Source organism: Paramormyrops kingsleyae, chromosome 1, assembly GCF_048594095.1.
Source record: "Paramormyrops kingsleyae isolate MSU_618 chromosome 1, PKINGS_0.4, whole genome shotgun sequence".
Taxonomy (NCBI): Eukaryota; Metazoa; Chordata; class Actinopteri; order Osteoglossiformes; family Mormyridae; genus Paramormyrops; species Paramormyrops kingsleyae.
In genome coordinates this window covers 35,493,244-35,509,891 of record NC_132797.1, presented here as the reverse complement: position 1 = coordinate 35,509,891, position 16,648 = coordinate 35,493,244, and the positions used below count along the sequence as shown (strand labels likewise).

Here is a 16,648-nt window from a genome sequence, read left to right as displayed (position 1 = left end):
GTATTTGGAACAAACTACAAAGTCCAGAGACGGTCATGGCATGGCAAAAAGAAAAGGGCGATTGTATCTAATCTTTGGCTGGCCTATTGTTTTGCTTATAGAAGCAAGTCACGATAATGCGATTGAATGCAAAGCAGGTGTTTTAGGCCATTAAAATGCAGCTTAATATCTGTATGGGAAGTAGTGCGTGGAATAAAATAATACTTAAGATATGTTATTGCAAGTCCTTTTTAGCGTTTAACAGTGAGGAAAAAACCTCTAAATTAGACAGGGAAGCATTTCAGGGAAGCAAGTACAGATGTAATATTCTCATGCATTTTAGTTTTTATAGGCCCTGGTGCAGCTGTACATTTTAATTCATCCAGATGTTTCAGGTGGTCTTTCCTCTCATGGTCCATATTGTTCATCTGATGAAACATTATTATGTAGCTTTGATCCCACTCCTCTCTTCTCCCCCCCCCCCAAGGTTCTGTGGGCTAGAATCTAAGAACAAACAGAAATCTCTGTCACAGCTGTGTTGTGCTACAGTCTGATGTGTAATATATGTTTTAAAAATGTCGCTGTAGGAAGGAGATCCTCAAGGACATCTCATTCACTGTGATGCCTGGGCAGACTGTAGCTCTGGTAGGTTTATAACCTCACTGCATTTCATTTGTGGTGTCTGGAGATAAGGTACCTATCAATTCCCAGCATTATATCCTGTACCTATTCAGATTTAGTCTTCTTTTTAACATAATAGCACTTGCAGAGATTCTTAAAAGGTCTCACCCAGTAAGGGTATCAGAGGTGGCTCTCTGTCTTGCTACGTTCCACTCTGCTCACTGGTTTCCTGTCCCGTTCTGCTGTCTTCAGGTTGGCCAGTCAGGCTCGGGGAAAAGCACCATCATCCGCCTGCTCTTCCGCTTCTACAGTGTCCAGGGAGGCTGCATCCGCATCGACGGCCAAGACATCTCAAAGGTGAGGCTACTTATGGGAAGTGCAGCGTGGAAAATGATGGTGGGACGGGCAGCAGCCGATGCCGTTGTTCGTTTCTGATGTGGTGGTGGATGTGTGACACAACTCGAGCTTGCCGACTTTTTAGGTTTCCATTATTAGTTCATAGCAGTTTGGTTCATAAATTTCTTTTTGCATTGCCGCATGGGGCATATGTAATGGAGAACAGTGCTAAATCCTGTGTACATATGAATAGAGTGGTCACAATTGCTCGATTTTAAACTCGATTATTAAAAAGCATTGATTAAAATGTTCTTTCGTGATTACTCAGCAATATGGAGGAAGATATTTGGCACTTGCAGGATGAGGGCCCAGATAGAGTGAAAGCATCATTTGTGTGGAAGTACTTTGTGTTAAAAGTGAATGAGAATGCAGATGTCTGTCAGTATTGCAAAGCAGAACTTGAATATCACCACATCATTTTGCATGATAGCTTACATAATACCCTATCAAAAAATAACTTAAAAAATAACTTAAATTATTTTGTTAACATATTGCATGTTATTAGACTAGAAAAAGATTATATTGCGATATTTATGAGTTGAAAATTAACTATATAGCCAAATGTAGAGCTTATCCACGTTTAACTTATTTTACAATATGAATGACTTCGTAACCACTTCCTTTTTACCTTTCTTTTCTTCACTCATTTTTTGGTTAATTTTTCACAAACCCACCACAGTCTATGAATCAGTCCAACAGAAAGGACGAAAAAGCAATGGTTGTCTCAGAGATCGCATGCAGTGCTTTTGCAAAAGCAGTGGTGGTAGACTTTAGACATATTTTTTAAACCTATATTAGATAATGCTCAAAATGAAGCTTCGTTAAAATTGCCAAGCTTGCTAATTTTGGTTTCCTATGACGAAGTAAATGTTTTAGCATAATTTATTAATGGTTTGAACTCGACTATCGCGGTCCTTTGCAATGTGACGATTTCATGTGCATGAAATGCCATGTCGATATTAACATGGTACATCATACAAGCCCAGCGATACAGTGGCGCACTGGGTAGCCCCCTCAGCACACGCCGCCCCTTTGTGTGTGTGGACATTGCATATTCCCCCTGTGTGTGGGTGCCTTTTCAGCAGATCCGCCGATTTCCTTATACTGTTCAAAAACATTAAACTTATGTGAATCGGAGTGCCTAAATTGTCCGTATGTGAGACTGAGTGTGTACCCTGCAATGTGTGGTTGGTTTCTGCCTCACGCCAATTACAATGTATATGTTATGTTACATACAAACAATTACTCGATGAATCGTTAGATTAATCTGTAGATTACTCGATTATCAATATAATCGACGGTGACAGCCCTACATATGAATTGAGCTATTTATCTGCTGCTGTCCAAAGTGACCTGCAGTTTTAAGCTGTTTATAATACTGCAAATTTCGTGTTTGAGGGCCCTTCCTGGAGCTTCATCCTGTGACTTTAAGGTGCTGGGCATTATCCACTATGCTACAATCTGCCCTGCTGTATGTTTCCTAGGTTTAAGTAAATTGTTTATAAATTCTCTCCTTGCGCATGAAAGGTTTCATTCCTATTTAAAACCCACTGAAATAGTTTTCTTGTTCAGCTGAGATATCTTCCTGTTATGTAGGTAGTGGAATAGGGGTTTAAGCTGATTAAAAAAGATTCTGATATTCTGTTAAAGTATGCAGACCTAGTTTTCACCACATGGAGCGATAAGAGATGAGATGGCCTTTGAAGTCACTTCCGATGGGTGTGGGTTGAAAGATGCTGAGTTGTTTCACCTGCGATGTGGATCATGGACGTTTATTTCCCTCTTCCAATTCTTCCAGTTTAGTCATTTGTTTGTTCTTGATGGTTTTATGCAGTATTATTCCTTGTTTTGTGGCCAGACTGGACATGAACCATTGTCATTGTCATGCTTTTGCTCATCACCATTGTAGCAGTGTAGGTAGACCAAGATAACGTTCAAACGTGGTGTCTCCTGCCACTTCACCTCATCTGGAAAAATTGTTCTGAAGAGGTTGTAAATAATAGTGGGAAAAACCAACTGCTTTCATTTTAGCGGGCTTGGAACCCTTCATGGCTCAGTTTTCCATATGCTGCACATTTTCTCCATGTCCAAGCTGTGGTAGATGGTCTCAAACAGCTGATGGGGCACCCTTTGGGTTTGCATCCTGTGATGGCACCTGGTTATTTAACAGCGTTAACGGCTCGCCACATCTTATGACGATGAACAGAAATCAGCGCTTACAGCCAGACACACCTGTCGGGAGAGATTAGAGCAGGCTGTGTAATTACTTGCCGCGAGTGTGGCTTAATCACCCAGCGAGTTTAGCTGTTGACACATGTGTAATGACAGTGTTGAAATGCACAGGTTGCCTTTATTTCACAGGAACAATTTCGCTCTTAGTGAGAGGATCATGTTTCCTATTCCCTACCTCAAGGTCTGTAAACATGGTTTAGCAGGATACCCAACATGACTCAGCGATGTTTGGGAAAAGCCAGAGAGGATGGACAAGTCATTGTAGTGAGGGTTAGGGTTGTAAGGCTTCTTTAGAGGGCAGCAGGATTCATGTAAGCTCCCCATGATGAAGAGAAGATGTCAAACTGCTCAGTATGAGGGAGAATTCTTTTACTGTTGAATCAGCTAAAGGTGAACACTCTCCCCACGACGTGGCAGCCCGGGACACCAGACCCGCTCGCTCTGTGTTAAGGCGTGATACCTAGCAGAGGAATAGGAGGGTCACACATGGGGTCATTCCATGTCAAATCGTCACACTTTCGGACCTCATCGTTACGGATTTTAACGAAACTTGGCATGCTGATTTGGTTACGAGTAACTCATGAAACTGACATTTTCTGGAGATGTTCCTGACATTATGAGCTAGCTTTAGTAAAAAAACTGATAAGTTTTATAGTTTTATTTATTTATTTAATTTTTAATATTTTAATCAGTTATTACATTGTAATAATTCATATGGGGATGGCATATTATTTATTCAATCTATAGAACTGGACAATAGCTTTAAAACAATATGAGGTTCATTTCTGGGCAGCTTATACTAAGGTCAAATCAGCATGCCAAGTTTCGTTAAAATCCGTGACGATGAGGTCCGAAAGTGTGGTGATTTGACATGGAATGACCCCATGATGTCACACAGCACCATCCACACCAAGCCAAGCCCATCATCCACCCTATTGGTGCATGATGTTCCATCTGGTGCGATACTGCATGCGTGCTGTCTACACTCTTCTGCTGTGATTGTCATTGGTCGGGTGTGCTGTTGTTGGTTGCAATGTATGTGATTAAGGTAATGAATCCTTAAGGATTACTGAAAAAAACAGATCCAGAGAGGAGGGACGAACCAGGTAAAGCCCCAGACTTAGAGAATTCTATGTAATTGCCATGAATCGACTCCTGTTTGTGTGGCAGTGCTACTTTTGTCCTACATTTTCTCATGAGCATCTAAATTCTAAATACATTTTAAATGTATGTTTAAATTCTGCATTTGGCATCCTGAGTCACGGGGAGAGCTGACCACTAGAGCGAGTGACAGGCTCGTGTAACACTAGGAAGTCACATACATGACCCACCTGTGCACCTTGAAAGCTGTTTTATCCTGGTTGAAGGCCTCGGCACACACATCTCTCCTACTCCTCGTGGCTATTCTGACCGCAGCACAAAGCTATCAGTTGACATGTTGCCCTTCAAAGAATGATCTAAGATACTTCCTGGAAAATGCAGAGACGTAGCTCTTTGGTACAGCATGCACTTTCAATGCAAAATACCAGGCTTGCATTGTGGAGCACAGTACTGAAGGCCTGATGCTCATTTCCGTGGGGATTCTGAAGAGGGGCCGAGAGATTTGGGAATTGAGGGGAAGGTTGGTGGTGGTGGGGGGGGGGGGGCGGGATTTGGGGGGTAGGACGCTAACAAGGCCCAAGATGAAAGGGGTGTGAAATATTTAACATTTTCGTAAAAGACAGAGGGTCACAAATGTTTCTTTTCAAAGGAATTATGCAGGGCTTTTGATGATAGAAAATCAAAGTTGTTTGCCAGTGTGGCTTTAGGAGCTGCCTGCTGGGCCTCATTGATCTGTAAGTGATGGGCGCGAGGCCTGGTGTGCCCCGAGCCTGCCTGGGGACACGCAGGCGTCACCTGTGCTATCAGGAATGTCACCTGTTCCGAATCTGCACATCACAATTGGCCAGCCGGTGGGAATTCCGTCAGCATAGAAATTCACCTGCGCGCTCGGATGTCGGGGCAGGGAGGCAGTCCGCATTATCAAATGGATCTTATATGTGTTCCCTGGGGTATTGTTTTAAATTTGTGGTTATGATTAATGCATTGCACTGCATTAATGTGCGTTTAGCCACAAGTGCAAGTAAGGAAGATTAAGTGCTTTATAAAAAATGTTGCTATTATATATTGCACTTACCTTTCCAAAGACAACATTTAAATTTAATTAGAAATGTATTCATGCTAGTGAAGAGGTGTCAGCAGTGACTGGCGAGAACTCAAACTGGGGAAGGGCAGAGCGCAAGAGCGACGTGTCTCAGGTGTCGCCCGAACTGGGGAAGGGCTGGCATGGGAGCCACCTGCCATGGGTATGGGCCAAGCTGGGGAGGGTCTGGCGTAGGAGCGGGGTGCCGCTGGTTCGGCTGAACCCAGGAAGGGCCCAGTGCGGGAGCAGCATGTCGCGGGTGTTGGCTGAGCCAGTGAAGGGCCCAGTGCGGAAGCAGCATGTCGCGGGTGTTGGCTGAGCCAGTGAAGGGCCCAGTGCGGGAGCAGCATGTCGCGGGTGTTGGCTGAGCCAGTGAAGGGCCCAGTGCGGGAGCAGCATGTCGCGGGTGTTGGCTGAGCCAGTGAAGGACTGAGCGCAAGAGCAGGGTGCGGAAGGTGTCTGCTGAACCCGGAACCGAACCAGTGTGGGAGCTGGGTGTGATGTGCCGCAGATAGTGCCTGCCGTCCTGAGCAGTGTTTGTGCTAGCAAACCATCACCATGTGTTTACGGCTTCTTTTGTTTTTCACTCCATGGTGAACACCAAAATGGCAGTGAGAAGCTAATGTAGTGATTCTGCAGTGATTGGAGCTGCCCATCACCATGTGGCAGTGACCATTTCCTGTGCTAAGGATTCTCTTTTTGTCTTGTTGGGGAAAAGCTAATGGTTTTATTGCAGCCCACTGGTTTTGTGCCGAGCTGGGGAGAGGGGCCTGAGCCGAGGTGTGAAGCAGAGCCGGCTGTGGGCTTTATGTAAACAAGATGCTTTTCAGCTCATTTGGTCCAGGTTAGGCACACATGGCTATCTGCCTGCTGGCCCGATAAGTGCTTACAGCCGCATCATGCTTTTGTGTGTGTGTGTGTCTGTACATGTGTGTGCACGCGCACATCTGGATGGGGCTAGAGTCCAAACATGGCCCCTGCCAGGCAGATTCAAATTTATTACGTTTCATGTTTTTGTGTCAGTGTCTTTTAGTTTTTCAAAGAATCCTATTAATAGATTTTTCAAAGAGGGTTATAAGTAAGATGACATTTGGGTCGTTTTCCATTACATCGTTATGATGTGTTATTAATGTGGATCGTACGCTACAGTTACACATTTTAAGCACCAAGATTTACATGTTCCTCCCATGATATGAATTTCTGCTCTGAAGTTCTGAGGTTTGTCATGATTTTCCAGATCATGTAATTCCTGCTGCTGCATTTCCAGCTTCCAGATTTATGCTGGGCTAAGGTCACTGTCTGTGATCTCGGGGAATGTGGCCACCTGGAACTGTTGTGTGATCCTTAGCTATTTATTGAATATGTCCAGTAAAGGGATGAAAGGAGACTTTCATTGCCAGAGCTTATGACTGCTCAGCACCCTTTTATATGCCTTATGACATCATCCTTACTGTTCACATAAAAAAGTGTCAGTCGCCAATTAAACATGGCAGTAAAAGAAGCGTCCAGTTTTCTGCATTACACTGCAAAATCTAAATTCCACCCATATTAAGAGGGTATTTAAGTTTTCTTGTTTTTTTTTTATTTTTAATTTTTAAAAAAAGTTACTCAGTCAGATGAATGCGCCTTGCAACAGACTCTACATTCACATTGTCCCAGAGTGATAAACCCTCTTCTGTTAACCAAATTAAATGCAAAGTTTATTAAACAAATGCACAGCAGTTTGGCAAACAGTGGTACAGGGAGGCAATTAAATGAGGTTCCCTGAGATCTCCCTATAGAAATTGATGGAAATGTATAAATAAAATAAACAAGTAACATATTAAATGGCAACAGTGAAATAATAATAAAATCCAAATGTACACATTGCCCATACTGTAGGCCTGATGAGCTATTGAGCGGCCACACTGCCTGAGTTTAGAAACTGTTGCAGTGTTTGTGCTCCAGTGCAATTTCCCTGATGAGAAAGAGTGTTTCTTTCTTTCTTTCTTTCTGTCTGTCTGGATGTTGTTGCTTTCTTTACTGTTTTCTTCTCTCGTGCTGCAGTGCCCCAGCTGAATTGGCGATGGGCAGGTTATGCTCTGTAGGGTGTCACCCTGCTCACCACAGAAGCCTGAACACGCCATTTTATTTCTGAATGGCACTTGGTGAAGATGAGCCCTAATACTTGTATGTGCTGTGCAGAGGATGCAGCGTGTGGTGCTCAGAGGCCTGGGCTGGGTGCCGTGGCTCAGCCCTGGTCCTGCTGAACATAAGTGCTGTCAGAGGGCCCTGTCAAGGCTGGTTAATCAATCCCAGATGCTGTCCACAAAATATCACATAATCACATCAAAACAAAAGAATATTAAAAGAGAGGAATTTAAAGTGTTTTTAAAAATGTGCTCACCACTTGTGTATCTCTGTTCCATTGAATGAGAGTGTAATATTCTGGATCTGAATTTTGAGTATATTTCTGTACCAGCTGGTTAAAGTTATTTGGCAAATGGAAATCCTGAAGAGAGCTGCTGCAGGGTTACTCAAAGCATAGCCATGGACTAATCATTTTCTGAGTTACTTTATTGAAGTGTTTTGATGTCTAAAGTATTAAAGCTAGGTTAAGTGTGCAGGGGGTGGGGGCAGGCATTCAAGAGAAAACACTTGACTGTTCTGCTTTGACCCTCAGATGGTTTTATAAAAGAGTTGGGGGGGGGGGGGCGCTAGAGGCCATCCTAGGTAGCGCAGCACACAAACTCTGGGCAGGATGTCATCTCTGGGTGCACACTGTGGACAATTTAATAGTGCCAGTCCAGCTAACATGTTTCCATCCATCCATTGATCCATCCATCCATCCAAGTATTTTCTCATTTGTTGTCCTGGTCAGGGATGTGAGGGAGGAGACCCAGGATGGGATGCCAGTCCATCACGGCACATGCACACACTCACACTCACACTCTATGGCCAGTATAGAGACAAAAACTAGCCAAATTGCATGTGTTTGGATTGGATCTGGAGGAAACCCAAGTGATCATGCAAACTTGACACACACACAGCAGAGATGGCATATAACCTACTGAGCCACCATACCATCCTAATGCATCTTCCCATGTTTTTCCCATGTTTGTTTGATTTGTACCTTTATAGACAACTTGCACGCAGTATTACTGGGTTGCCCTCTGTCAAGGGGTCAAGGAATAATATAGCCCCACCCTCGCCCTAGCAAATGGGATTTTTCTGCTTTTCTATTTATTCTGCAGGCTTTAAAAACAGACATCAAAGTACTTTTCACCAGCTTGTTGCTAAAACTGTGTTATATTAAGTTGATTGATGTATTTTATTCAAGATAATGGTTTTGGCATCTTGAACAATTTTCCCATTCCCATTCTGTACATGTGTTGTCCAGGGTAGATATGTACACCCAAGGATTTTTTCTCTCTCTTCTTTCCCATTAACAGCTGAAAGACCATTTGCATTATTACACCCCTCAGGCTTATTCTCAAAGAGAGAGATGTATAAATCTGAGTGACCTAAGCATGTAAAAATCCCAGGAGGGTCACGATTGGGAGGAGATGTTGAGCAGATGTATATAAATATGGATTTTCTAACATATGAGTCAAATGTCTTATTACAACAGAGAGAGAGAACATTAAATTTTTGCTGGTTTCTTCAGTTTCCTATACAGTAAAATCCTGTTATAGTGGACTCGCTTATAACGGAATATCGTCTATAACGGACTAGGTCCGCTGGTCCGGCCGTGCGCCTTTAAGAACATGCAGAAAAGGCATTGGATATAGCGGACTCGCATATAACGGAATTTTGCTTATAATGGACAAACAATTTGGTCCCCAGGGCCGCTTTTAGCTGTAGTTCTGTTCGGCTATAACGGACATGCAGTTCCGCCTACAGGGTGCGTGGCGTGCCGGTGATATCCAGCGCAAATACGTAAGTAGTCGGGATTATTAATAGTCACGCATCTGGTCAGGTAAAGTTGGATTACTACATGTACAATATAATAATCTATACCACAAGTGTCTCTGCTGAGGTGTGGCATGAGTAAATGGTGTCCTGTAGTTGTGTTCTGGGCATACAGATATAACTGGATATAACGGACTTTGGATATAAAGGACTGTTTTGCCAGGTCCCTTGAAGTCCATTATAATGGGATTTTACTGTGTGTGTATGTGTATATATGTGTATATATGTATGTATATGTATATATATATATATATATATATATATATATATACACACACACACACACACACACACTGCTCAAAAAAATTAAAGGAACACTTTTTAATCAGAGTATAGCATCGAGTTAATTTAACTTCTGTGATATTGATCTAGTCCATTAAGTAGCAGAGGGGGTTGTTAATCGGTTTCAGTTGCTTTGGTGTTAAAGAAGTTAACAACAGGTGCACTAGAGGGGCAACAATGAGACAACCCCCAAAACAGGAATGGTTTTACAGGTGGAGGCCACTGACATTTTTCCCTCCTCATCTTTTCTGACAGTTTTTTTCACTAATTTTGCATTTGGCTACAGTCAGTGTCACTACTGGTAGCATGAGGTGATACCTGGACCCTACAGAGGTTGCACAGGTAGTCCGACTCCTCCAGGATGGCGCATATTGATGTGTCATTGCAAAAAGTTTTGCTGTGTCTCCAAGCACAGTCTCAAGGGCATGGAGGAGATTCCATGAGACAGGCAGTTACTCTAGGAGAGATGGACAGGGCCATAGAAGGTCCTTAACCCATAAGTAGGACCAGTATCTGCTTCTTTGTGCAAGGAGGAACAGGAGGAGCACTTCCAGAGCCCTACAGAATGACCTCCAGCAGGTCACTGGTGTGCATGTCTCTGAGCAAACAATCAGAAACAGACTTCATGAGGGTGGCCTGAGGGCCCGACATCCTCTAGTGGGCCCTGTGTTCACTGCCCAGGACCGTGGAGCTCGATTGGCATTTGCCATAGAATACCAGAATTGGCAGGTCTGCCACTGGCGCCCTGTGCTTTTCACAGATGAGACCAGGTTCACCCTGAGCACATGTGACAGAAGTGAAAGGGTCTGGAGAAGCTGCGGAGAACATTATGCTGCCTGTGACATTGTTCAGCAAGACCATTTTGGTGGTGGGTCAGTGATGGTCTGGGGTGGCATATCCATGGAGGGACACACAGACCTCTACAGGCTAGACAACGACACCTTGACTGCCATTAGGTATCAGGATGAAATCCTTGGACCCATTGTCAGACCCTACGCTGGTGCAGTGGGTCCTGGGTTCCTCCTGGTGCACGACAATGCCTGGCCTCATGTGGCATGAGTATGCAGGCAGTTCCTGGAGGATGAAGGAATGGATACCGTCGACTGGCCCCCACGCTCGCCTGACCTAAATCCAATGGAACACCTCTGGGACATTATGTTTCAGTCCATCCGACGCCACCAGGTTGCACCTCAGACTGTCCAGGAGCTCCGTGATGCCCTGGTCCAGATCTGGGAGGAGATCCCCCAGGACACCATCCGGCGTCTCATTAGGAGGATGCCCCGACATTATCAGGCATGCCTACAAGCACATGGGGGCCATACAAACTACTGAGTACGATTTTGAGTTGCTGCAATGAAATTTCGGCAAAATGGACCAGGCTACCGGATCATTTTTTCACTTTGATTTTTGGGGTGTCTTTGAATTCAGCCCTCTGTAGGTTTATCATTTTCATTTCCATCAAACAATGTGGCATCCTTTCATTCCTAACACATTACCCAGTCCATATCAGTATAGATATACAGCATGATTTTTCCCCCCATTGAGATCTGATGTGTTTTCAAAGCGTTCCTTTAATTTTTTTGAGCAGTGTGTGTGTGTGTGTGTATGTATGTATATATATATATATATACACACTCACCTAAAAGATTATTAGGAACACCATACTAATACGGTGTTTGACCCCCTTTCGCCTTCAGAACTGCCTTAATTCTACGTGGCATTGATTCAACAAGGTGCTGAAAGCATTCTTTAGAAATGTTGGCCCATATTGATAGGATAGCATCTTGCAGTTGATGGAGATTTGTGGGATGCACATCCAGGGCACGAAGCTCCCGTTCCACCACATCTCAAAGATGCTCTATTGGGTTGAGATCTGGTGACTGTGGGGGCCATTGTAGTACAGTGAACTCATTGTCATGTTCAAGAAACCAATTTGAAATGATTCGAGCTTTGTGACATGGTGCATTATCCTGCTGGAAGTAGCCATCAGAGGATGGGTACATGGTGGTCATAAAGGGATGGACATGGTCAGAAACAATGCTCAGGTAGGCCGTGGCATTTAAACGATGTCCAATTGGCACTAAGGGGCCTAAAGTGTGCCAAGAAAACATCCCCCACAACATTACACCACCACCACCAGCCTGCACAGTGGTAACAAGGCATAATGGATCCATGTTCTCATTCTGTTTATGCCAAATTCTGACTCTACCATTTGAATGTCTCAACAGAAATCGAGACTCATCAGACCAGGCAACATTTTTCCAGTCTTCAACTGTCCAATTTTGGTGAGCTCGTGCAAATTGTAGCCTCTTTTTCCTATTTGTAGTGGAGATGAGTGGTACCCGGTGGGGTCTTCTGCTTTTGTAGCCCATCCGCCTCAAGGTTGTGCGTGTTGTGGCTTCACAAATGCTTTGCTGCATACCTCGGTTGTAACGAGTGGTTATTTCAGTCAAAGTTGCTCTTCTATCAGCTTGAATCAGTCGGCCCATTCTCCTCTGACGTCTAGCATCAACAAGGCATTTTCGCCCACAGGACTGCCGCATACTGGATGTTTTTCCCTTTGCACACCATTCTTTGTAAACCCTAGAAATGGTTGTGCGTGAAAATCCCAGTAACTGAGCAGATTGTGAAATACTCAGACCGGCCCGTCTGGCACCAACAACCATGCCACGCTCAAAATTGCTTAAATCACCTTTCTTTCCCATTCTGACATTCAGTTTGGAGTTCAGGAGATTGTCTTGACCAGGACCACACCCCTAAATGCATTGAAGCAACTGCCATGTGATTGGTTGATTAGATAATTGCATTAATGAGAAATTGAACAGGTGTTCCTAATAATCCTTTAGGTGAGTGTATATATATATATATATACATATACATATACATATACATATACATACACACACACACACACACACACACACGTGCTGAAAGTACAGGGGCAGTAGTCAGTCCTGCTAAAACATGACTAATGAGTTCCTATAAAACCTTGCTTTGAGTAAAATTACATACTGAAATACACATATCCAATGGGTAAAATAGGTTTAGGGAAATGCAACTCCAAAACTTAGTAACTTATTAATTAAAATTAATTTAATAATAAAAACAGTGATATCAGTGGTCAATAATGTAATTATATGCAAATAAAATAAGAAATAATACATTCATAAATTATATCATAAACATGATAAAATAAGAAATAATAAATACATTCATAAATTATATCATAAACATCTCCTATGGCTCTTGTGAATCTCACGAGAATTGTATAGTAACTGCTTCAACCGAATGTGCCGAACTTGTTAAGTTGTGGAGAGTTGGGAGTAGTGATGGAAGCTTCTTGAACCATTTGCTGTGTTTTCTGACCCCACTAGATGGCGCTCTTGCTTTGCTTTGGAGCATGTTTTGAGCCCTTTTTTTAACAGAGAGCACCATCTAGTGGGTCAAAAAATACAGCAATGAAATTTACAGTAAAATGAAGGATTCGTTTGTAAAGTGGACATCACTATCTTTCACTTGGATGGCTGTTTTTTTGTGTATTTCTTCCAAGACTCTATGTAGTTTGCATAGTGCTTTTCTCTCTGAAAATCATGCAAATACAAATGCGATTCCGAGTTGTATTGGACTACTAAAATAACAATTGCGTTATAACAAATTTGTGGTGTGAGATCAATGAATTCAAGCGTTATATTGTCATATAACCACCTATAACCATATGCCACCTTTCCAGTAAGTCAGTTTGTGAAATTTCTGCTAGATTCCTCAGTCAGCTGCAAGTGGTTTGATTGCAAAGTGGAAGGGTTTAGGAACAACCAAAACTTTTGTTTCAGATCACATGAAGTGACAGAGCATGGTCGCAGAATGCTTATGTGTATAGTGCATAAAAATTGCCAGTGTTTTGTTGACTCGATAAACTTCCTCCGGCATTAACTCCAGCACAAAAACTGTGCACTGGGAGCTTCATTCAGACGCCGCCACTGGACTCTGGAGTAGTGGAAACCTGTTCAGTGGAGTGTCAAATCAAGCCTCTCTGACAGTCTGATGGACAAATCTGAGTTTGGCAGATACCAGGAGAACATTACCTGTCTTACTTGTTCATGCCAACTGTAAAGTTTGGTGGAGGAGGGATAATGGTATGGGGTTGTTTTTCAGGGGTCTGGCTAGGCCGCTTAGTTCCAGTGAAAGGAACTCTTAATGCTTCAGCACACCAAGACATTTTGGACAATTCTGTGCTTCAAACTTTGCGGGAACAATTTGGAGAAGACCCTTTTCCTGTTCCAGCATGACTGTGCCCCAGTCCATAAAGACATGGTTGGGTGAGTTTGCTGTGAAAGAACTTGACTGGCCGCACAAAGCCCTGACCTCAACCCCCATCAAACACCTTTGGGATGAACTAGAACGGAGATTGTGAGCCAGGCCTTCACGTCCACATTAGTGCCTGGCATCACAAATGCTCTTCTGAACAAATGGGCAAAAATTCCCACAGACACACTCCAAATTCTTGTGGAAAGCCTTCCCAGAAGAGTGGCAGCTGTTATACCTACAAGAAGGGGACCAACTCCATATCGATGCCTATGGATTTAGATTGGGATGTCATAAAAATTCCTGTAGGTGTAATGCCCAGGTGTCCAAATTCTTTTATCTATATAGTGTAGCTGGACAGATAGCGATGCCAAAAATGTAAGAAGTTGTTCTTAGTGTACTTTCAAAATTCCCAAGTTTTCAGGACCTCTGTGTTCCTGGCAGCCACATTGAAATAAGTGTTCCATGAGACACATTTCATAGATAAATGGACATTCTATGAATCTCTTGCAGATTTCGAAACTGGGTGCATGCTTTTATAAGCTAAACAAATGACCTTTTTGTTTGTAGTGTGACTCTTTCTTCTTTTAAAAGAATTTACAAATGTTGTGGAAATGGCCACAGAATATTAATCTTGTTGGGTGGTGGGATGGTGCTGTTTAGATGGGTTATTTGGGGAAAATATTTATTTTGAGGAAAAATTTAGTTTCAAGTAATGTGGAAGATTTTTGTGTGCCTAATGCTATTTTGAGAAACATACATGCTTTGAATTTTTTTCTTAACAATATTTTAGAAAGCTGATTACAGTAAATCTTTACACGGATTGTTAGATTTGTAAGCAAAGCATGTTCTGATCCTTTTGGCCTCCTGAAAATAATGGTGGTGGGGGTCTTTCATTCTATGGTGATATGTGTCCTGTTTTTGTGACCTGCAGTAACCAAAGGTTGTTGCTTTCCGTTTATTTTTACCATTTATATGTGATTTTTCACTTACCTTTTTTGAACACCTGAAAGTATCTCTATAAACTGAATTGAACTACTGGCATGTGCATAGACCTATACGTTTTTAGTATTAAATTACAACTGGATGATTAAGCACACCACACCAAAAATAAAAATTATAGAGTGCCAGTGAATTACAACAACACACCATATTGCTGCTAATATCTTTTGATATTTTGAGGCTGATATTAAGAATAAAGTAAGCTTTGATTCCATGCCAAAATTTCATCATAGAGCACCTTCTAAGTGAATTCCTGTTGGATTCAGACCTTGAATGATTGTAGTGATGACAGGAAATGAGATTATAACGTTGATCTTAGGTTTAATACCAGTTGTCTCATAGAAACAGCTGGCCTGATCCTGCCTCTGAAGGAATTCCAAGAAAAATGCTTGTGTTCCTTCTCCTAGAAATGAGGCCTATTTCTTCCATTTTGCCTGGTGTTAATTGACTAATAAATACACTAGACCTCAGACAGAGGAACAATTAAGTCAAGTAAGGAGGAAATAAATAAATAAACTTCAGAAGAGAGACTTAATGCCCCATCTGGTTTGTGAAGTGAGCTGGTGGCACATGAAAGTCCCTGGGCCTACACGCCGTTCCGATTACGGCTGGCTTTCTCCACCAAGATGGGGAGGAAATTATGGATGATTCTAGTCCAGAGCTCCATGGATACCAGAATGGGCAGTGGGACTTTCCTTCTTTGGCTTGAACTGTTGTCGTTCATTTTTTTTGGCACTTTAGTGATGGCCCAAAAGGTTACATTTTTAGTTTAAGAAAGTAAAAGTCCTTTGTTTGGGTGTTCACCCACATGCCACAGGATACCAAGGAACAGGATAGAGTAAATGGTCGGCGCTTACAGATCATGTACCTATGGTGAATGGGCTGGATCACTCCAGGGAAGCATCCCTTCATCAAAAGTTGTGCATTTGCTAGTCTATAGCTGCATGCTTCAATGAAGCCATTTTAGGAATAGTGCCTAGACATATAACAGCAGACCATCTGGTCATAAACTGAGGTCTTTAATTACTATAAGATGCTTTCACACTGGCAGAACTTTTTCTGGAACCAGAACCTTTTTCCGGAACCAGGGACTTTTGTCATGTTCACACCACTAGAACTTGGCTCAATTGTAGTTCCTCGGAGGCAGTTCCAGAACCTGTTTTTTTGGACCTGCTGCAGACTAGGTACTTTTCATTCAAACACAATCTGGGAAGGCGCTTACAGCAACAGCTTGCGTGTCCTCAACATGTGTCACATGTTGTCTCCATGCACTCAAGTTTCTTCCTCCTCATGCAATTAAGTAAACTGATGCTTCTGAATCCAGATACAATCCAGACCAAGATTTTGTTCCAACCAACCAGTTGAGTATGACTTTTTATGCTCTACTGCTTGGTTGAAACAAAGTCTTGTTCTGGATTTTTTACTTTCTGGACCTGAACTATCTACCTCTGGAACTGAATGTGATGGACAAAGCAGCCCAGCCAGGGACTTGGAGGGTGTTCCACAAGGTAGGATTTCTTAGTTTACTTCTAGTTTAAGTTAACTCAGTTATGTTGGTTCAATACGAGTTAGGAAATGAGCATTCCTATTGGATATTCATTACTTCTAGCTTAAGTGAACCCAGCTAACTGAGAAATCCTTCTTCGTGGAACACCTCCCAGCTGTGTAAATGACGTGACAGATTTCATGGATGGATCTCTA

At 42.6% G+C, this 16,648-nt stretch overlaps 1 protein-coding gene across 2 annotated transcripts in view; it reads left to right on the top strand.

Moving 5' to 3' along the window:
• LOC111840770 (ATP-binding cassette sub-family B member 6) overlaps window positions 1–16,648 on the top strand; it is a 39,364-nt gene that overhangs the window by 10,953 nt on the left and 11,763 nt on the right. For both annotated transcript variants that reach the window (XM_072714798.1, XM_072714803.1), the window contains 2 exons: window positions 567–624; window positions 853–957. In XM_072714798.1, the coding sequence (XP_072570899.1) occupies window positions 567–624; window positions 853–957 (163 nt within the window). The remainder of the gene's footprint in view (window positions 1–566; window positions 625–852; window positions 958–16,648) is intronic.